Source organism: Ipomoea nil, unplaced genomic scaffold (assembly GCF_001879475.1).
Source record: "Ipomoea nil cultivar Tokyo-kokei standard unplaced genomic scaffold, Asagao_1.1 scaffold0317, whole genome shotgun sequence".
Lineage (NCBI taxonomy): Eukaryota > Viridiplantae > Streptophyta > Magnoliopsida > Solanales > Convolvulaceae > Ipomoea > Ipomoea nil.
In genome coordinates this window covers 2964224-2986162 of record NW_017616745.1, presented here as the reverse complement: position 1 = coordinate 2986162, position 21939 = coordinate 2964224, and the positions used below count along the sequence as shown (strand labels likewise).

The following is a 21939-nucleotide window of genomic DNA, read 5'->3' as shown; positions in this document are numbered from 1 at the left end:
TAAGGATCTAACTTTATTATTTTTTCGTTAGACCATGAGGGACCTAACTTTATTGGCTCTTATTATTAGGTTTGTAGATTATATTAATTTAAAAATTATGGTAAAATTAATTGTTTAATGGTGATATCAGACTAAATGGATACTTTAACCATTTAAGTGCATTTAATGTCACACTATTGGACATTTGGCATTTTGCAACATTATTATTTAAGATATTAAACTTTTGTAAAGTTAAAATAGCAATGCTTTATAAAAGGAAACAAATTTAATCCGATGTAAACATGGACAATACATGCATTTATATAGTGGGTTTACTTTAATTTGATGGAACAAGGATTGAAGTTGGAGAATGATTCACTAATGAACCAAAAAAAAAAAAAAACATGACGGCTCATAAAATTGAAAAGTAAAAATAGTTAAATAAAGTGTTAGACTTTAAAAAAGTTATGGTAAACATAACAATTTGTTATTTGTGTGCATATATACTTGGTTATTTTTAGTGAAAAAATTGATAATTTTTAACGTCTTATGTGTCAAGTCACATATGCACATTAATAATAAAAGAAAATATATTTTTAATAATATTTTATAAATATTTTGTAAAATTATTACTATTTTCGAGACTATCACTCCACACAGGTGACTGGTGACATGTTCATTGATTTCTTTTTTTAAAACTGAAGAAGAAGACCATATGATGATATCCTTCTTCGGATTGAATAAGAATAAAATGACTAATCTGTGATTAACACTAGAAAAAAAGAATTTTAACAAATAAAAAAACGTTTTGTCATCATCCTTATAGGTTACCAGTAAAAAGAATACATTTCTCATCAAATAGTTGTTAGAGATTTACATTTGTCCACACAGGCTTAATTTATTGGTTCATTAGGGCCCCACACCCCGCTGAACCCCATGGTGACTCAACTGAACATGAACCATAGAGGCTAGACCGGTGCTCACTGCGCACAAGGAGCCCCCCTCACTTTGAGAGGTTGCTCCCACACTGCCGCTAGTGAGACTCGATCCCTGGTCATTCTTCCAAAGTTTCACCTCTATAACCAGTTGAGCTACCCAGTTGGAAGAAGAGATCAATGGTTGAATCTTGACAAGGCGTTTGGTTGAAGGGAATTTAAATTCCCTTCCCACTTAATTCCCACCTAATTCTAAAGGCCACAAAATTCCCTTGTTTGGTTGAAATGAATTGCAATTCCATGTAATTGCAATTCTCCCATTTTCATGGAATTAAAATCCCATGTCCCCTGGGATTTTAATTCCTGGTATTTTAGGAAGAAAAAAAGATAGTGATGAATCAAAATTACCCCTTCATTTTTTAACCTAAAATTAATGTCTAACAACAACAATGGACATTTTTGACTTTATACTAGTTATTTCTTTTCAATTCATATGTATACCAAACATTAGAATTGAAATTTCCAAGAATTCTATTCCTGTAAACTAAATACTGGAATTTAAATTCTCACTTTATTTCTAATAATTAATCTCCCATGAAATTGCAATTCTTTTCTCGCGTAATTCACTCTCTCCAACCATACGCCATGTGATAGCAGCAAATGTAGGGAATAATTTTTATTGAAAATTTTATAATATTGTATTTTTGTACTTTTCTATTTACCGACTACATACTCTATATAAATACATCTGACCAAATATAATATATAATATTACAAATCATACAACATTGAAAAACTTTCCCATTCTTATAATTTTACTACTTTGGGTAAAAAGAGATGATTTCATGGAATTGTTGGGATTGACTGATGAAAGACTAGACGAGACAAATTGTGGATTATTAGTCTCACTAAGAATAGAAAAGAAAAAGAAAAGAAAAAATAAAAGAGCGGCGGATAAAATGGTGGGTCTGGAAGGTAGAAGACGAGCAAATGCAAATCTACATCATCCGATCATCGATCTGATCAGACCTGAGTCCTGTTTCGGGTAAACCCAAATTCATTGTTTCTTCCCAGCCCCGATCTAGCACGGCAACGCGCTTCCTGCTGTTCCCATCTGTGTGTTCCACCGCCGACAGATCCCACCACCCACCACTGGTTTATTCGACTTCTGATTCGCTCTGTCAGGGAACTAAAGAGTAAGGATTCCGACTTTAACCAATCTAGACGCATTCGCGTTTGGAAATGAGGCAGTAGTGCTGTGGCGGCGGCGGAGGAGGAACCGGGTTTAAGATTCTGTTTGATGGCGTTGGAAGCGACGGCGGCGACGGCGGCGGCGGTGTCGCATAGCTGGAAGGATGCGTACAGAGGAATGTCGTCGGATAATGTTAAGGGGTTAGTTTTGGCGTTGTCTTCCAGCGTTTTCATCGGTGCTAGCTTCATTGTTAAGAAGAAAGGGCTGAAGAAGGCCGGTGCTTCTGGCGTCAGGGCTGGTAGTACACCTTAATTCACTTCTTTTGTCTTTATATTGTGTATATATATACTGGTATTACATAAATGAACCTGTTCAGTATTCTTGTTGCATTGGGTTTGGCTGTGAAACTTGAGTGATTTGCACTTGTTGCTGAAAAGGAATGCTTCCAACTAGCCCGCACGGGCAGCTCAGTTGGTTTCCGGGTCCCAAATTATGGGCAAGGGCGCAGGATCCAGCCCGGCAGCCACGAGAGTTTCACCCTCTTGTGGGGTGGCTCTTTGTGGGCTGCACGTCCTCCCATATAATGGGCTGTTGAGTCACCAGGGTGATTGAGCCCGGATAGCTAGGAGATTTACACCCTCTTGTGGGGTGGCTCCCGGGTCATTGAGTCACTGTGATTTACTCCTGTCAGCCGGGGTGTAGGTGATCGAGCCCGGATAGCTAAGAGAGTTACACCCTCTTGTGGGGTGGCTCCCACGTCGTACTGGGTCATTGAGTCACCGTGATTTACTCCTGTCTGTCGGGATGTAGGTGATCGAGCCCGGATAGCTAAGAGAGTTACACCCTCTTGTGGTGTGGCTCCCACGTCCTACCGGGTCATTGAGTCACCGTGATTTACTCATCTACGCTCCTGTCGGGTGGGGTGTAAGGGTCCTTCGAGCAAGGGATTTTGCCTATGGGCAATGAATGCTTCCAACTAACTTTGGGTTCTTTTAGTTGGCAAGATCTTGAGGCTTTTCTCCATTTTTTTCCTTTTTCATTTATATATGTCTGAATTGAGAAGTTTATAATTTATGTGGTATGTTAAGTGCATATGTTTTGTGGTTCTTGGTTAAAAGCTGCTAGAACTTCAGTATGGCATCCATGGATCACATCTTCAAATTCTCCGAGGTTTGGTGTGGTTAATGGTTATCACCTTGCTAGTATTTCAGATTTAAATTGGCGATCCTGAGTTTATGGTATTTGAATGGATTTTCAATCGCACTGGTATTTGCCTTTCCTTTTCTAGTACCATTTCTACAGGTTGTATTATTAGCAACATACCATTTGAGAGTGGCCTCAGAAGTGGCTGGACAATGAACCCATTGATAAATTTGGCTGATAATTTTTGCATTTGAGAGCCCTTAATAAGCATGCAAATTCACGAATCTTTTCTCTCATGTTTGCATCAAAGTTTACAACTGTTGTGTATGTCTCATATGTACTTGAGGAAAAACATAACCGGATAGGTGTTGGACTCCACTCCGTGAACTTTGCTATGCTCTGTCTTTCTGAGTTAGGTTTTGAGATACAGTTTCAACAACGCTTAAATTTTTAACTTAAACGTCTTTCTGTTTCTGACAGGAGCCGGAGGATATTCATACCTATATGAGCCACTATGGTGGGTGGGCATGATTACAAGTGAGTTATAAATTACTATCCTCATATGTTATTTTGGGATCCTAGTGGCCCACCTACTTTATTTTTGTTTTATTCTTTGTGTAATCATGCTTACTAAATTACTAGAACGATTACAAGTCCCTTCATGGGTATTGAAAGCCGATTGAAGTCCAAAAAATTACGTAGACCAAATGTGGCACACGCCACTCCCAAACTAATTCATCCATAATCTTCTGCCTTGCTAGAATCTTTTTTAACAATCTATTCTATTTCAATATCGTAAGAGTTGCCAAAGACCTTGTGGTCAAGCGGCATAGGTATGGTTCTTCCAAATGGGAGGTTACAGGTTCAAACCCTAGTGTGTGGGTGGGGGGGTGAGGGGGGGACATTGACTCTTTGTGCTTCAATAGGTCGAGAAAGTATGTATAGACAGATACTACATTGTAACAGGGTCAGTAGTGCTGAAAAAAAAAAAAAAAAATCGTAAGAGTTCATTTCGAATCTTGGATTAGCCGGTTGCTACCCTTTACTGGTATTCACTTTGCTAATTTGAGTTCTAATGGGGTTTACTGTTGTTGAAACAGTGATTGTTGGAGAAGTTGCCAATTTTGCAGCATATGCATTTGCGCCCGCTATTCTGGTTACTCCTCTTGGTGCACTTAGCATTATCATAAGGTATGATATATGATACGGGAATTTATTTAAATTTAAGATTCTGGTTTTGATGGCTTATGTGTGTATTGTAGTGCCGTGCTAGCTCACATTATTTTGCGGGAGAAGCTACATACGTTTGGCATTTTAGGTTGTGCTTTATGCGTGGTGGGCTCCACCACGATTGTTCTACATGCTCCTCAAGAACGCCAGATTGAATCGGTGACAGAAGTGTGGGACCTTGCTACCGAGCCTGGTATTTTACTAATGTTAAAGATGATGATGATGAGAGATTAAAATTACCCTTTTCACGATTGCGTCTTTTACGGGGAACTCGTGACCATAGTCGGCCTATTGTTTCCTGCAGGTTTTCTCTTTTATGCATCCTTGGTGATAACGGCTGTTCTGATTCTCATATTTCACTATGTTCCACAATACGGGCAGACACATATAATGTGCTATATTGGTATTTGTTCATTAATCGGTTCTTTATCGGTATGTATTGATAATGATAATTCAACTGTACTTGAATTGTTTCTTGCCCGTGCATTTTCAAATTTTCAGCTCGGTTGTCTGTTTTTAACAGGTCATGAGTGTCAAAGCACTCGGGATAGCCCTAAAGTTAACATTGTCGGGAATGAATCAGCTACTATATCCCCAGACTTGGGCCTTTACTTTGGTTGTCCTGATTTGTGTGCTTACTCAAATGAATTACTTAAATATGGTAAGTATCATTTAATTTGCGTGTATTTACACATTCAACGCCAATGTTGTCTATTTTGACAATATCTCTCTTAGGCCTCTATCCTGGCCATGGTTGTAGTAGGCGCTAGTTGAGTGGTAGCGCCTAAGCAGCTAACTAAAAAAAAAAACAGTGCACGTGTGTGAGTGTATGTCATATATATATATATATATATATATATATATATATATATATATATATATATATATATATATATATATATATAGGTTCAGGATTCTGTGAAAACAGAGCTTCCCGTGCGGTTTACACCACACAGTGCGGTATGCATAAATGCACCACACAGTGTTCAAAAATACACCATTATGTGTGGTGCATTTTGTGATATTTCATTCTGGTGCATTTTCGAACACTGTGTGGTGTATTTATGCATACCTAATGGTGTAAACCGCACCGACCACACGGGAAGCCCTGTTCTCATTTGAAACTATATATATATATATATATATATATATATATATATATATATATATATATATATATATATAATAATAATAATAATAATAATAATAATAAAAATTAGCAAGGCTGAGTCGGCCGAGTTGGCGGCGAACTCGGCTGAGCTAGGCAACAGTGATCCTGACCTCTCTACTCCAACTTTTGCTAATTTTGAGTGCAGGCCCTGGACACGTTCAACACCGCTGTTGTGTCACCAATATATTATGTTATGTTCACGTCTCTAACTATCTTAGCAAGCGTAATCATGTTCAAGGTAGGTAACCTCTTCGCAAATCTTGAATGTTTTTACTTGATTAATATTCCTTAAGTCCAATACCAATCTAAATTTGCTAAATCTGCTTCGGATTAAATTATTTCCTTTTATCTTTCCTATCTAGCGGTCTTTATGGTGAGCCTTTCTCCCTTCAAATGTGAAAATATTTGTATCCGAAGCTAAAGCTATGTGTAATGTCCTTGTCCCCCTCATTGTTATAGTTGTTTTTGTTTGCGTGAACAGGACTGGGATAGGCAGAACCCTACCCAAATCGTGACAGAAATGTGTGGGTTTGTCACGATACTTTCTGGCACGTTTCTTCTTCACAGCACCAAAGACATGGTGGACGGTATAATACCTCTAACCCCTATACCCCCTCTTCCCCGTAGCCTTTAAAGCTCATGGAAGCCATTGATTTCCCAATATTCGAAATTTGCTAACCCTAGTTACACCGCGGATCCTGATCAGGTCCCATGGGGCACTCGGTCCGACTCCCCAAGCACGTTGATGAGGACGGTTATGGTCAAGAAGGCGTGCCGTTGAAGCGCCAAGACTCCTCGAGATTGCCATGATATATAACTATATATATTGCTCCCGGATGCCTCGATATTTTTTTTCTCATTATTCTTTTTTGCCACAGTTCTGCAGCATGGTCCACATCACATTCAAAGAAATACCACACTTGGAAATTGCATTATTATTATTGTATTCTTTGTCCATCATGTAGTTCAAAGAAAGGGAAGGTGAGAGAGACTGTTGAAATTGTATTGTATTCTAATATTCTTTTTCTATGTAGTTCAAAGTACAAAAGGAAGGTGAAATGCTGCCCCTTGCCACTCAATATGCACCTAATGCCATACCTGTCTCCTTTGTATTCTAATATTCTCTTTCTATACCATTTACATATATTATATACATACATTTAAAAAAAACTGGCAAATTATTCGGTGGACCCTAGTTCAAAGATACACAATTTATCTATTAAATGTTCACAACTTATCTTTTAAAAATTCATAATTTGTAATAATCCTGTATTGTATTCACAAATTTCAAAATTTAGAAATACAATTTATATTTTAGAAGTTCACAATTTTGAAACTAAAAATACATAATTGATTAAAAAAATTTTGAAACTAAAAATACATAATTGATTAAAAAAATTGAATGACCGATCGAAATTGATTGAAGAAAATAATATAACCCATAAAAAAATTGAACTCAAAAAGTTTAAATATAATAACTCACAATCGTTATACCGTGCACCAGGGCGCACATAGCACTGTGCGCCCCGCGCCTCCCAAAACGACGTCGTTTTGTTAAGTTGTTAAAAAAAAATACCATGTTTCGAATGCACATAAACTCATAACAGAATACACATAACCTAACATAATATATAATATACATAAACTTATAACACAATACACATAAACTTTTAACTGAATACACATAATGTGTTTGGTTAACATAATACACATAAACTCTTAACTGAATACACATAAACTCATAACACAATACACATAAAATTTTAACTGAATACACATAATGAGGTTTGGTCTGTTCGGATGGACGGAGTGATGTCAGTGTGATGCCAGCATGAAACGCGCGCGTTTTGTGCCTGGGCGCCGTGGTGCACGATATAAATTGTCAATAACTCATAAGCCCAAGATTGGGCTAAATTTTAATGTTGGTTATCGATCACGGATTGAAATCAAAGATAAATAACTGTACAATGACCAAATAACTGATTTTTTTTTTAATTGATAGGGAATATACTTCGGGTCTACCTGCCCTTACATATTGGGCACCAGTCCGAATCCGACTTCCCTCTTAGAGAGGGTCATTTCCCGACCGCACTCGACCTACCCCGAAGACAAAGCTTATTTTTAGCTTAAGTGAGCTTGTCCGAAGACCTTTAGCATGGAGCACACATATCGTGCATGCTGACCCTTTAACATGTGTCTCCTTTCGCCTCCTATAAATACCGCGTTTGATGCTTCTCTCTTTAGATGACTCTCATGTTCAGGAACCTCCGACCCTCGATCTTATTTACCTGAGCTACTATAACCTAACTAGTAACTACTATATACTTTGTATTCCAATACGTATACCCGACCCAAGAGTATTTGCACCATCAAATCAAAATCAATAATAAAAACCGACTGATTTTGATTTTGATTGATTCAAATTTCAATTATTGGGCAATTAACCGATAATTTATTTACCATATTTGCTAATTGTTTAATCAAGGATGTTCATTGACATGTCACGTTAGACTGAATTTTATCAACGAGGTAACTCAAGCATTTCATGTTGGAAAGTTTGTTCCTATCCCATTGTTTAGAGATCATTTTCACTGCAAAATCTTGTTCCATGAAAATGTAAAACTTGTTAATCCATAAAAAAGTGGTAAATAACTGTTAACTAATAACTGGTAGTGAATTTGACTAGTTAGTAACATTAGCTGATTGTAAAAAAGTGTTTGGTAAATTAATTCTTAGCTGATAGTTGATTACATGCAAAATAACTTTCTAAAAAAACTTATCGAAAAAACTGTTTTGAACAATTTTTTGAATTTTAGCATTTTGAAACAATAAACTATTACAAAAAATTAATTATCAAACATTCATATTGATTGTAATCAAGTCAAACAACCAATAGTGATCAAATAAGCTAAAATTGGCTGATAAGCTAACTATATTACCAAACAAGGCCGTAAGAAGATTTTACACCAGACCAACCGCTTATTTATTACAGAAACTTCAAAATAATCACTTGTATAACAAAAGGTCTGACTGATTGAATGCCACCTTTCTCTGTTTCTTGATCATCATGTTGTCAAACATGGAAGCAAAAATGACATTAACTTCTGAAACTGCACAAGAGGGAATCAGAAACCAAAACTCTCCATCTTCCCTGACTGTTTCACATGAAGCTCTTACTTCTGTATCTGTTTCAGAAGACCAGATAAAGAAGCACAATGGGTCGACTTGTATTCGCATTGCTCGCAACAGTTTCTAAGGGATTCGATTACTCTAACGCATCTGTATCATACACCAATAAGCGCAAGTTCATGAGTACACAGAACAGAGAACAGCAACTTTGAGATCAAATCAAGAAAAAGCCGACAAACTATATAACCATACCCTCCATTCAGATTGGTTTTTCGGTTTTTTCATGGAACCAAGTCGGAAAATAGAGGTAAAATCAAGTAAGCGGATAATACTATATGTCTATATGTACTCCCATTCTCTACTCCCAATTTTTACTCCCACACTTAAAATTTTGATGTAGACATATTTGGAGGGCCCCACATGAAGAAAATAGTCTATTAGTGCCCGTCATATCCCGAGTAAGATTATATTTAGAGGGCCCCACATGAAGAAAATAGTCTATCAGTACCCGTCATATCAAGGAGTAAGATTATATTTAGAGGGCCCCACATGAAGAAAATAGTCTATCAGTGCCCATCATATCAGGGAGTAAGATTATATTTAGAGGGCTCCACATGAAGAAAATAGTCTATCAGTGCCCGTCATATCAGGGAGTAAGATTTGGGAGTACATGTAGTAGAACTCCAAGTAAGCATTGAATCCAACTAAAAGAACAAGCTATTTCAAAACATATTATTAGCCATTGCTAAGGAACAGTGAATAGAAAGACGTTTATAACATGGAAATATTGGTGATGGTTCACTTTCTATGGAGTCCCAATGTGCTAAAGGCAAGGTTAGCCCAGCAGATTGGAAGCGTGTTTCTGGAAAATTACTGTTCACCATGACTAAGCAAGTTAGATGTTGAAGAACTCGAGGTTTCAAGTTGCAGTAATTTAAGAAGCAATGGTTCTTGCTAATAATTAATAAGAGAGACTGAGAGAGCATGTTCTATGGTGCAAGCACACATTCATTGTATTATGTAAAACTCAAGATCACATTTTACTATTGCCAGTATGTTTGGTCTACATAGATTCAAACCGTTGTTTTTTGCCAATCAATGAGTTAAAGATCTTGAAGGTTGTAATTTTTGTCAAAAGCATGAAACACTTACGCCCTATCCTAAACGCCTATTACTACTATAACCCCACCTCATTACTAGAAACTAGAGAAAGTTTCCTCTTCATTTCTAAAGGAGAAGATGGATACACATTCGTCAAATTATGTAAAACTCGGAGCCCATTTCTTTACTCTTGCCAGTATGCGTGGTGTACATAGATTCTAACAGTTGTTTTTTGCCAATCAATGAAGTAAAGATCTTGAAGGTCGAAATCTTTTCAAAAGCACCTATTCCCTATCCTTAAACACCTATTACGATTTACGACTATAACCCCACATCATTACTAGAACCGTCGAGAAAGCTTCCTCCTTGCCATTTCTAAAGGAAAAGATGCAAGCAGCCAAGCACAGATTCATCGAATTATGTAAAACCTAGGAGCCCATTTCTTTACTCTTGCCACTATGCTTAGTGCACATAGATTCAAACGTTGTTTTTTTTTCCCCCAATAAATGAAGGAAAGATCTTGAAGGCTGTAATCTTTTCAAAAGCAACTACGCCCTATCCTAAACGCCTATTACAACTACAACCCAACCTCATTACTAGAACTGGAGAAATCTTCCTCCTTGCCGTTTCTAAAGGAAAAGATGCAAGCACACATTTCATCGAACTAAGTAAAACTCATGAGCCCACTTCTTTACTCTTGCCACTATGCTTAGTGCACATAGATTCAAACTGTTGTTTTTTGCCAAGAAAGATCTTGAAGGTCATAATCTTTTCAAAAACACCTAGGCCACTATCCTAAACACCTATTACGACTATAACCCGAGCTGAAGAAAGCTTCATCCTTGTCATTTGTAAAGGAAAATATGAATACACAGTCAGCCAATTAATACAAACATGTAGAGGCACAACAAATAAGTCTACCAACACAGAGATGATACAATTAGACACACATCACTGATACTGTTAGAGCATGACAACATGACTATGCCTTAACTGATACCACAATTGTAAGCACATAAATCTCATATCACAATTGTTGAGCATATAATATATAAACATAAATGTGCAATCCAACTATCAACTTAGACTTTTGGTTGAGATGGAACACATGCTTTAATTTGGTATCAGAGTCAATTGGTTCACGTATTGCTTGGAGCCCATCAAAAAGTAATCCGCCCGTTCACATGAGGGGACGTGTTGGGCATATAAACATAAATGTGCAATCTAACTATCATAAGCTTTTGGTTAGGATGGAGCACATGCTTTAATTACAATTACACGCAGCATATAATATATATACATAAATGTGCAATTTAACTTTCAGTTTAGGCTTTTGGTTGAGACGGAGCACATGCTTTAATTACAATTACACTAAATTCAAGCATAGTTCAACTGCTTATGAGCTTAAAAATAGATCACCATCAATGCTAAAACATACAAGTATATAACCAATGAATCAACAGCAATTACAATGGTGAAAATTATAATTTCCTTAACTCAAGAACACACCAACAGTATTTAACAATATAAAATTAGGCAAATGATTATAGAGAGAATCAATCACCAATATGAAGGAAATTTATGCATTTGATACCCTTTTTAAATTTGTTTCAAATAAGAGACAGAATAGATGGGAAGTGGAAGAAAGTGAGAAAAGGGTACGCATACCTTTGAGGGAGAAAGTTGTTCTTGGAGAGACAAGCTTGAATATCGCAAGCCTGCTTCTTGCAGGGCTCTTTACTGGGTTGTGCCATCGCTTATTCGCTTACCGGTCTCTGTACTGTTTATGTCTATCTAGGATCCTCTTCGCTGAGGAGGGAGAAGAAGATCAATAGGGTGCAGAGAAGGGAGAATAAGAAGAAGAAACGAGAAAAAAAATGCCAGAATTTTTTATGCTTCGATGCCAAAATTGGGTCGCGTTTGAATGCTGGCAATGGTATGACCTGCTCCGTTGAATTTCTCCATGGTTTTTATTTTTATTTTTATTTTTTTTTATTTTTTTTTACAAAGAAACCGGTAAAATAGTTCTCCTACTATATTAATTTTTTAAAATTAATTTCTGACATTCTATTTGGACACTTTACCTCTTTTGATAATTTGGTCTATTTTATATTTTGGATTCTGATTCAAAAATAATTTTTAAATTTTATATGTCATTAACATATTTTGTATATGTGGTTTACTTTTTGTGTACTTACAAATAAATTGAAAGTATATTACATGATAATTACGTACACATGATAACTATAAATACATAAGCTGTTAATTACAGTATATACATAACATATTAACTAACATCTTATGTGTAGTTAGCATACATATATTTAAAAAGTCATTTTATATGTAATCAGCTATCAGCTATTTTAGTAGTTAAAAAAGGGAAATCAACGGAGGCCCTATTAGTAGCGGCCATGGCCAAGTTTCAGGGAAGCGTATCGAACGTTTGTTTATTTCCGCATTTGACTTTTCTATAATCAGTTAGTGTTATCAACTAGTCAAACTTATTAACAGTTATCAATTATTTACTAAACATCTTTTTTATTGGAGCAAGTATAATTGAAGTTGACATTAACTACGACAGTGTGAAGAACTGAAGATTATGTTTAAAGTAGATAGACTCTTTGTGCATAGACTTTTTATCATGTCATCTACTATTAAGTTATTTAGTCATCCTCTCAACCGATCAAGGTGTGAGACCTTGAATTAGGATTCAACCTTTTGGACGAAGAAGTATAATAAATGCGAATTAGTTTTAAGCATTTAAAAATTGATATAGGCACAAAAAAAAAAAAAAAAAAAAAAGAGGTTTGCGTGCAACTTTTGTTTTTTTCATTGAAAAGCGAAGCAATCAACATCTTCCGATCGGATTGGGCGGTTCATCGTCTTCTTCAGCGATGGAGAGCAGCGTCAGCGTTCCGGCGGATTTGGCGGGCTCTCTAATAAGGAAGTCAAAGCAGGGGTTAGTGCTTTGGGCGGAGGGTTTCAGGGAGGCTTGCTGTCTTCATCGCGTCTTCATCTACTGTTTCAGGTTTCCCCTCTTCTCTCTCAGTCACTGCACCTATCGCCACACCGTTTACTTTCCTTCTTCTTTGCAATTCAATTACTGCTCAAAACTTTAAATCTCTCTCTGCTTTTCTGTTGCTTTGATTGAAGGTCGAGACAGCTCGCCGTCCGCACTGGCCAGTGTTTCTTATTGAATGGCTTTATCTTCTTAGGGAGGTACGGTATTGTGTTATTGTATGAGTTTTCTCGGCATAATTTTCATAGTACTGCTGTTCTCTAGGACTAGGAGTAAGTGAGTAACAAAATTCTGGAATTTGTTTTCCGAGAAAGTGAGAAACAGACATTGTTTGAAGCCAAGTTATGTCTTTCATTGTCTCTCTGCTTGTGCTGCAGAGTGAATTAGCTAAAATCTGCCTTTAATTGGGTGGGTAAATGGGCTTTTTGAACTTCCTTGAACTCTCCAACGTCTAGTTGGACTGTCATGTGTGAGATTTTCGAGGCTCAGTCATGACTATAAAAGGTTTTATTGAACTATTTTTTTGGAGTTACGAGAAAATCCGCAATCATTATCTGAGTTGTGTATTGGGTAAATTTTGACTTGTGACTCTAGCTGGCAAAGGACAACAAGCATGTAAACCAATCTAGGTTGTCCATAGCTGATCGGTTCAAACTAAGAAGGTTTGAAGGCCAATACGCCGTTCCTGCTGGGAGTCGAACTTGTAACCTTATTATTATCAAGTCAACAATTTGACCAATTTTGCTGGGGTTGCCCCCTATAGTGAACTATTTTATACTCAGTTCATGGATACTTTTGGTATTCTCTATCTCTCTTAGAATGTACAGTTCTTAATTAGACTTTGAATGAGATTTATCTGCTAGGTGTCTTCCTAAGCTCAGAAAGCTTTTGACTTTCTCTACTCTCAGTGGATTTGACTCATAAAAATTTGATCTTGATTCAATTTGAAGTGAAGTAATATCAAATTCTTATGACCACTCTAAAATGAAATCCTTGGGGAGGATTAACTTCAAACCTGCTTTTGAATGAGTGAATGTCTCTTTGCATGCAGTATCTTTCTTCTGAAATCAGTCATTGTTCCAGCACTACAATGGATATTACCTGATCAATGCCCACAGATCACTTCTGAAGATTCACGCTCATGTGGGGGTATTTTGGAATTCTATAATTTCTTACGTCTTGGACTTGTACAGCTATTCTATGTGAGTAAATATTTTGTATGATGTTGCTTTATTCCACAACATATTTGACATATTATTAGGTTGAAGTTTTAGGACAACAGTGTACTCTTTTGACTTCTTGATGTAGTTTTTGACAGCCCTCTGCTTATCTATTCTGCATATAGTAAGAAATTTTAAACTTTGATATGTGCAATATAAAGTTTAGGTGCATTCTAATTCCTCGGTATGGTTTTCCTGTGCAGGTTTTCTGGTTTTTTCCATTATACATATTGAGCTTCATTCTTAGCAATATCTGGTATTAACATTTCTTTCTTGTATGGCAGCCACTATTTCTTTCTTTCATGTAATCAGTTGCTTTGCCATTTATGATGTGAATTAGTGTTTAGTTTCTGCATTCATTTTTCTCTGTGTAATACACCCATTACCATCATGTAGTCATGGAAAAGACCAATTTTTTAGATAAACTATGTGTGCCTTGCTCTTATTATCTAGACTAGATAGAAAAGTGTTCAAAGGGATTCTGTAAAAGCTAGAGTTCAGGACTCCTTAGCAAATTGAGAATTGTGATGTTAGAGATGATAATAAGGGTTGGATTTCTTCTAGTCATTTCATTCAACTTATAATATTTTTATTTTAACTTGGATGTTTGTTGAGTGAATGCATACCCATATGAAGAACACAGGTTTCTTGTGGTAATTAAATGTGTTTGTGAGGTGTTGTATTTGAATATGTTTTTATTATATGTTCTGCAAATCAATCATAATACCTACACATACGTTCTCAACATGTATTCTAATTCAGGTACAATGACATTGCAAAACATGGGTTTTTTGCAATTGAGGAATATGGAGCTTCTGGTACTAAATTGACTGATCAGAAGGAGTCGCAAACTTCACAAAAAACAGTTAGTAAGGCTAAATCAACCGATTTTGAAGGGTATGGTTTTTTTGTCACTTGAATATTTGTGCTCAAAGCATTTTTTTTTTTTTTTTTGAGGTGCTTAATTGTGAGGTGATTCATTAAGATGAGTCATATTTTTCATAAGATTAATTATTGCAGAGTCATGATTGGCATTGCGGAACAAATCTATTCTGTCCTTTTGCTGACTTTCTTTTTCCTGGAGGTGACATTCGATGTCAAATAGTCTTTCTTAATCTGCCTTTAAAAGAATGCCATTGGTTTACTGGGGATTTTTTGCTTTCCAGGTTTATGTTATTGGATTTATCCCCTATATTGGAAAGGCGCTTAACTTTCTGCTTCTTTCTTGGATGTATGCATATTATTGTTTCGAGTAAGTTTTTAATTATAATTTCTATTTCCTTTTCTGGTGTTTATTCTAGATAAATGCCTATTGAAGAGATTGTAATTTTCTAGGTATAAATGGAATCTATCAGGACTAAGTTTGGACAAGAGGCTGGACTTCTTTGAAACAAACTGGGCATTTTTTGCTGGATTTGGTAACAATTCTTTAGCATCTTCATACTTTCAAGTTTCAATTCTTCCCTGCGTGGCTTCTGTTTTATTGTTAGATTAGGCAAATAGCATAAGAAACCGGAAATTTTACTGATTATTACATTTAGGTAACGTGAGATAAATTATGGTACAGCTGAAATATGTGAAAAGGAAATAATTTGTATTTGAGGTCAGATTAATGCCAATATATAATATTACTTGGTGTTAATTCCGCGTTAGAAAATTATAAAACCGTGCAATTTTTCTAGAAACTAAACCATTTTTTCAATCTTTGACCATTTTCATTGTTTTCTCACTGTGATTATTGGTGTATACTTTCAGGAAGCCCGTGTGCCCTGGCAATATTCTTGTTCTCCCCTCTCGTTAGCTATGGCGTTATGGCTATACTCTTTCCCTTGGTAGACTAACTTCTCCCTTTACTCTATTGCTCCTCGCCCCTTGATGTGAATGCATACAGAATAACAGAAAGATACTCTAATGAGCTTATTACGACATTCTTGTATGATAGTCATCGTTTTCACCCCAAGCTGTCATATTGAGCTCGGCATCTTGGAGCATCCCCACCTTCCCTTTTTTTTTTTTTTTTCCCCACATTTTTAATGTGTTTCTATATGACATATATGCACGCTCTCTGTATTTTATATACACAAATTTCATTCTAAATGTAAGTAATAATTGTGCTTTTCAGTTTGTTTTGACTGCAACTGGCTCAGAAGCCGACAAGATTGTTTCCTTACCAAGAACAAAATGGAGAGGTGCAGGACTAGGAAGGGTTCCGATATTTTATGTTGCAGATTACGTATCGTAAGTATTTTGCACTTTTAGTGACTTTTGCATCCATTTTCGTTACATTTGCTTGTGTCTGAAACAAAGAATACTGTTTACCCCTCAGATATGCTTGCTTTTATTATAGTATCGAGTTTAAGCCACAAACAAACTAACTTTGTGAGCAACTAAATTCTAGTTTTCCTTTCTGAACTGAATTTAAAACTCAAAAACTGCACTCTATTAAGAGGAAATAGAACGGTTTCTTTTAAGGAACGATAGATCTAGTTATATTCGAGAGAAATGCTCCATTTCTTTTCTTTTCTGGAGAAATGGAAAATTAGAGAGGCAAAAACCCAGAAAATGCGTTTATTTCAACATTTCTCCAATTTTAAAACAGATAGCGGAGAATGAAAAACTGGAGAAAATTGAAGTAAACGCAGTTTTAATCTCAACCCAACCCCATTATCTCCTTAACGAGGATGCTTCACCGTTGTATTGGCTTCCCTTTCTTGACAGGACGAAGATCTTGACACTGCTTCCCACGCAACAAGGTAGGGCAACGCCAGAGAACAAGGCACTCTAAGCACAAAATTGCGTGTTTGACTCGCTGGCACTCTCACCTGCTCGGCCATTCTTGGATTTTCACCCGGCTTGCCTCAGACATATTTCTGGTCCTAATCTGCGAGTTATATACACCACCTGAACTCAAACTGCTCAACTCATCTTCACATATATCTGTCATGGCAGTTGCAGGTTTGATCATATTGTGTGCATTGCAGAATCTTAGATCAGGGGAATAGAAACAAGACTGGAGCAAATCATAATGGGTGGAGAAAAGGTAAATTCAAGACTCCAGTTTTCTGCATAATTTGTAGATAATTCTGGTGCAAAAATAAAAATGTTGGGTAAATACTAAATTGTGAAAAACATTATGGGATAGATATGTATATATAATTTTTTTTTTTTTTTGGATGACAAGGGAAACTCGCAACCACTGTGTAGGGGCGTGCACTAAGTAAATCCTGTTCATGTGTAGTAGCGCCCGCAAATCAAAAAAAAGAAGATGTATATTCCTTTTTATTGGATATTGTTTGTTTGTTTGTTTGTTTTTAAATAATTTTTTTTGAATGAAGTTTTTAAAAAATAAATTTAGTACAAAGAGTTTATTAATCATTTGGAAGAGGAAATTCATGAAAGGTTTGGTTGAAATTCTAGTTCAAAAGGGACTATGGTATATCAAAAGAAAAACGCTAATTTCTCCTCTCAAGTGGTTGAAGAGGTGTATCGCTCATCTTTACTCGATCTTGAATTTGTTGTAAGCTTGTTAGAAGGATTGTCTGTCCATCATGATTGAGGATTCCGTGAATCTGAAGAACTTCCTCCTACCATTTTTCAGATAAAAATATATTGAATTAGGTAGAGGGGAGTGGAGCAACAATGAAAAATAAATGTTGGATTAGGGAAAGAGTGAAAGACAGACCGAAATAAGGGGAAAAAAAGAAATCTTTCTAAGTGTCTAAACCATTACAAGCCAACAAGATCAACAAGAGATGGACTTAAAACCATTCAAAGGAATATATATATATATATATATATATATATATATATATATATATATATATATATATATATATATGGAAGGGTTCAGGTGCGAGTATAGCTTCCCGTGCGGTTGTGCGGTTAAATCTGAGCAGTTGATCAAATTTAGATCAACGGCTCAAATGAATGAAAATTAAAAAAAAAAAAACGCGTGCCTGGAACAAAGAAGTATAAGCTAAGGTGCACCTTAAGTGTTAGATCTGAATCACAAACTCACGCATTTTAAGTACAAAACCCACACACATTAAGCACAACCTCACGCACATTAAGTACAAAACCCACACACTTTAAATATTAACTCACAGACTTTAAGTTTCAACAACTACTGACATTAAGTACAAAACTCACGCACATTAAGTACAAAACCCACGCACATTAAGCACAAACATCACGCACATTAAGCACAAAACTCACGCACTTTAAGTATTCACTCACAGACTTTAAGTTTTAACAACTATTCACGTTAAGCACACCCCCACGCACATTAAGCACAAACCTCACGCACATTAAACACAAAACACACGCACATTAAGCACAAAACTCACGCACATTAATCACAGATCCGCTCACCTTAATTTTGACCTAGATACAAAAATTACAAAATTGTCACTGCGTTTTTTTTTAAAAACTTTGATAATCCTGGACGTTGATTAAAGCGAGATGAATGGCTCAGATTAAACCGCACAATCGCACCTGAAGCCCTCACCCGCACGAGAATCTAAATCCTTATATATATATATATATATATATATATATATATATATATATATATATATATATAGGGTAATTTTCTGGTGCACACCTTATTAACCGTGTGAATTTGTGGATCATTATGGTGCATTGATTTAATGAATCCGACGGTCAGAAAGATTATGTCGCATCTGACTGCAGTGCACCTTGCCACACGTAGTACCCTAGTGTTTTACGTAATCCCTTTATATTGCGTTTAAAAAGAGTCCTAACCCGCTAAGTCTTTTTTCTTGTACGGGTTCGTGCGTAATTCTCCCCCTTATACTCAGGATGGTCGGTTCGTGCACTGTCGGAGGCCAAGGAGGGACGTTGACGATGGATGATGAAGACACCGGTTGTTCAACAGGTTGTATGCGCCTACCGATCCTATATTGCATGCGGCCGTTTGGCTTGGACGGCGTGATGATTTGCATACCGCCGTGCGAGTGTATTTTATTTTTCCTAACTTTTGGATTTGACTACTGTAGGTGCCACAGAGATGTTGCCAGTAGCAGATGTTGCCGCGCCCGGTGCGGTGGGGTTGGCGACTTCACATTCGCTCCAGTGGAAGCCCAACGTGGATGATTCAATTTTGCCCGTAGTTGGACGCAAGTTTAGAACACTAGAAGAAGGTATCGAATTCTACATGAACTACGCTCGAATAAGTGGCTTTGACGTTCGCCAGGGGACATTGAAGCGAGACAGAGATGGGGTCATATTTATGCGCTATTTACTGTGTAGCCGGCAAGGGATCAGAGGTGGTGGGAGGATTAACCGGCTTCCAGACCGTGATGTTGGAAGAGGAAAGAACAGGGAGCGCCGTCGAAGGATTTCTAACAGAGTCAATTGCAAGGCCAAGATCTGCTTGAGGAAGAAACGTTCTGGGGATTTCATCGTGACTGTTTTTGTAGAAGAACATAGCCACAAACTGTGCTCTGAACCTTCTAAAATGTTTATGCGGATTAACCGGCAGTTGAATGTATCCCAACAAGCATTCCTAGCAAACTGTGTTAAGACCAATATCGGGGCATCGACAGGCTTGCGGTTTTGCAAGGAGGTGGCAGGTTCCTACGGGAACGTGGGTGCAACCGACGTAGAGTTCCACAATTTTAAACGTGACCTCCAAACTTACGTCGAAGTCGGTGATGGCGAGATGATCATTGAGAAGTTCAAAGCGAAGCATGAAGTGTGTAGTGACTTCTATTTTGATTACCAGCTCGACGAAGACGATCGACTAGCACGACTTTTTTGGGCTGACCCCAGCGGTAGGCGCGCATTTTCTTGCTACGGTGATACTATTTCGTTCGACGCAACTTACGGCACAAACAGGTATGATGCTTACCCTGGTTTATCTATCCGTGGTTTATTTGGGTGTTGTGCATGACTTCCATTCTGTGTATTATACAGTGTACAAAATCAATCGTTATAACAGTGTGCCCAAAAGAAACAAGCAAAAAAAATTAAGAACCAGCATTAGCAATCAAAACGGTAAATGTGCCACAAAGAAACCACTCTAAAGATCATATAAACACATGGCAGAGAATTTGAGCCTGCACAGAATAATTTTATGCAATAAAGAAATCAACCATTTCGATCTTCACCAAATTATTGTGTGTGGCATCATTATGATTTTTATTGCTTTGGTTAATTTATTGTCTGCAAAAGAATGAATGGCATTTTCTAGTGTCATAAGTTTGTGTGCAGTAGGTGTAATAAGTTTGATTTGCCTCCCCTAAATAAAATTGAATTGCAAGAGTTATAACCAGTGGAATTATACCCAATAATGTATCAATGGTGTGTATGGGATATGGACTAATCGTATGGAATAAATAAATATTTAAGGAGTGCTATAATCACGACAAATATTCTACTGATATGGTTAACCGATTATGCATACCGTTTTATTGTTCAGGTATAGTATGGTGTTCGTGCCATTCACCGGGGTTAACAACCACAAACGATGCATCACTTTCGGGGCCGGTTTGCTCACTAAGGAGGATGTGGACTCATACAGTTGGCTATTGGAGAGATTTAAATGCGCAATGGGAAAGACCCCATTGTGTGTTGTGACCGACCAAGACCCTGCTTTGAGAGTTGCTATCGAAGAAGTTTTACCAGGGAGCCGTCATCGCTTCTGCATGTGGCACATCATGACCAAGGTCCCGGAAAAAATCGGGAATGAGTTAGCTAAAGACGAGAAGTTTCGCAACAAATTAAATGCTATCGTATGGAATGAGAGAATCACTAGTGCTGAATTTGAGGCACAATGGAACCTATTAATGGATGAGTACAATCTGACAACCCATCGGTGGTTTTGCAAACTGTACGCAGAACGGGAGAGCTGGATCCCGGCTTATTTTACAGATTTGCCATTGAGCGGGTTGGTACGTACCACATCTCGTTCGGAAGCAGAAAACAGTGTGTACGGAAAATTCACACGCCTTCATTCGAGTCTGGTAGAGTTCTACATGCAATACGAGAGTGTCCTTGAAACGCAATGCTACAGGCAAGCAAAATTGAATGCAGAGTGTGAGGGATACCTACCAGAATTCAAAACACCTTTAGCACTCGAGCGGCATGTTGCACAGCTATTCACGATAACTATTTTTTATGAGCTGCAGAAAGAGATCGAAGCTGCCTGTTTTTACTCCCGGGTTGTAGGAGTTCGCGAGGACGGGGGGAGCATCTATTACGACATCCGAGGCGAGTGTAACACAATTTTCAGCGTACACCACGATCCGAAGGGGCTCAGTGCATCGTGCACCTGCAAGTTGTTTGAAAGAATGGGTCTAGTCTGCAGGCATATGTTCCTAGTGTTCCGAGACGCACAGCTTGAGCAGTTGCCGTCCCAATACATTGTGACCCGATGGTGCAAACATCTAGCCTGCGGTGCATGCAGTGGTCAGTTATCCGTTGCAAACGGGTCAACATGTGGAGCGACACAACTTTGGGCTGAGATTAACACGTGTGTTGGGTTGGTGGGCAGTAACACGGAGCGACAAGCACGTTTTATCGATGTACTGAAGAGTCTTACGGTGGAATTTACAAGCGATGGTAATACTGGGGGACCTATTAAGGGTAATCGTGGCGCCATTCAGGCATTATGCGGTGTGCAAGCACCACAATCCATAACGATCAAGGCCCCCGCACAAGCAAAAAATAAAGGTACTGGGAAGCGTATTAAGAGCAGCCGAGAGCTTGCCATTGAGAAGAATGTCAAAACTGGACGAAAATGTGGGATTTGTGGGAAGTATGCCCACCATAACGCACGTAGTTGCCCTCACAAGTAA

General features: G+C 37.4%; 3 protein-coding genes and 1 long non-coding RNA gene across 4 annotated transcripts; all 4 read left to right on the top strand.

Annotated features, from left to right (window-relative positions):
- Positions 1 to 1834: 1834 nt before the first annotated feature.
- LOC109171367 (probable magnesium transporter NIPA4) lies at positions 1835 to 6760 on the top strand. The gene is made up of 10 exons (XM_019320444.1): positions 1835 to 2030; positions 2100 to 2404; positions 3730 to 3786; positions 4350 to 4440; positions 4512 to 4672; positions 4784 to 4911; positions 5003 to 5140; positions 5796 to 5888; positions 6132 to 6237; positions 6357 to 6760. The coding sequence occupies exons 2-10, from the start codon at positions 2215 to 2217 to the stop codon at positions 6458 to 6460; spliced, it is 1068 nt and encodes a 355-aa protein (XP_019175989.1). The 5' UTR covers positions 1835 to 2030; positions 2100 to 2214; the 3' UTR covers positions 6461 to 6760.
- On the top strand, positions 2413 to 3248 carry LOC109171368. The gene is made up of 2 exons (XR_002052593.1): positions 2413 to 2710; positions 2798 to 3248. It is a non-coding gene; the product is annotated as an uncharacterized LOC109171368 (long non-coding RNA).
- Positions 6761 to 12675: 5915 nt separating the features above from the next.
- Positions 12676 to 17258, top strand: LOC109164562 (protein EI24 homolog). The gene is made up of 11 exons (XM_019313068.1): positions 12676 to 12908; positions 13034 to 13099; positions 13951 to 14101; positions 14323 to 14375; positions 14882 to 15016; positions 15140 to 15203; positions 15286 to 15371; positions 15455 to 15537; positions 15875 to 15951; positions 16242 to 16357; positions 16838 to 17258. The coding sequence occupies exons 1-11, from the start codon at positions 12775 to 12777 to the stop codon at positions 16902 to 16904; spliced, it is 1032 nt and encodes a 343-aa protein (XP_019168613.1). The 5' UTR covers positions 12676 to 12774; the 3' UTR covers positions 16905 to 17258.
- A 1727-nt stretch (positions 17259 to 18985) lies between these two features.
- LOC109165854 (protein FAR1-RELATED SEQUENCE 5-like) lies at positions 18986 to 21939 on the top strand. The gene is made up of 3 exons (XM_019314814.1): positions 18986 to 19019; positions 19138 to 19978; positions 20562 to 21939. Exons 1-3 carry the CDS (start codon positions 18986 to 18988, stop codon positions 21937 to 21939), a joined length of 2253 nt encoding a protein of 750 aa, XP_019170359.1.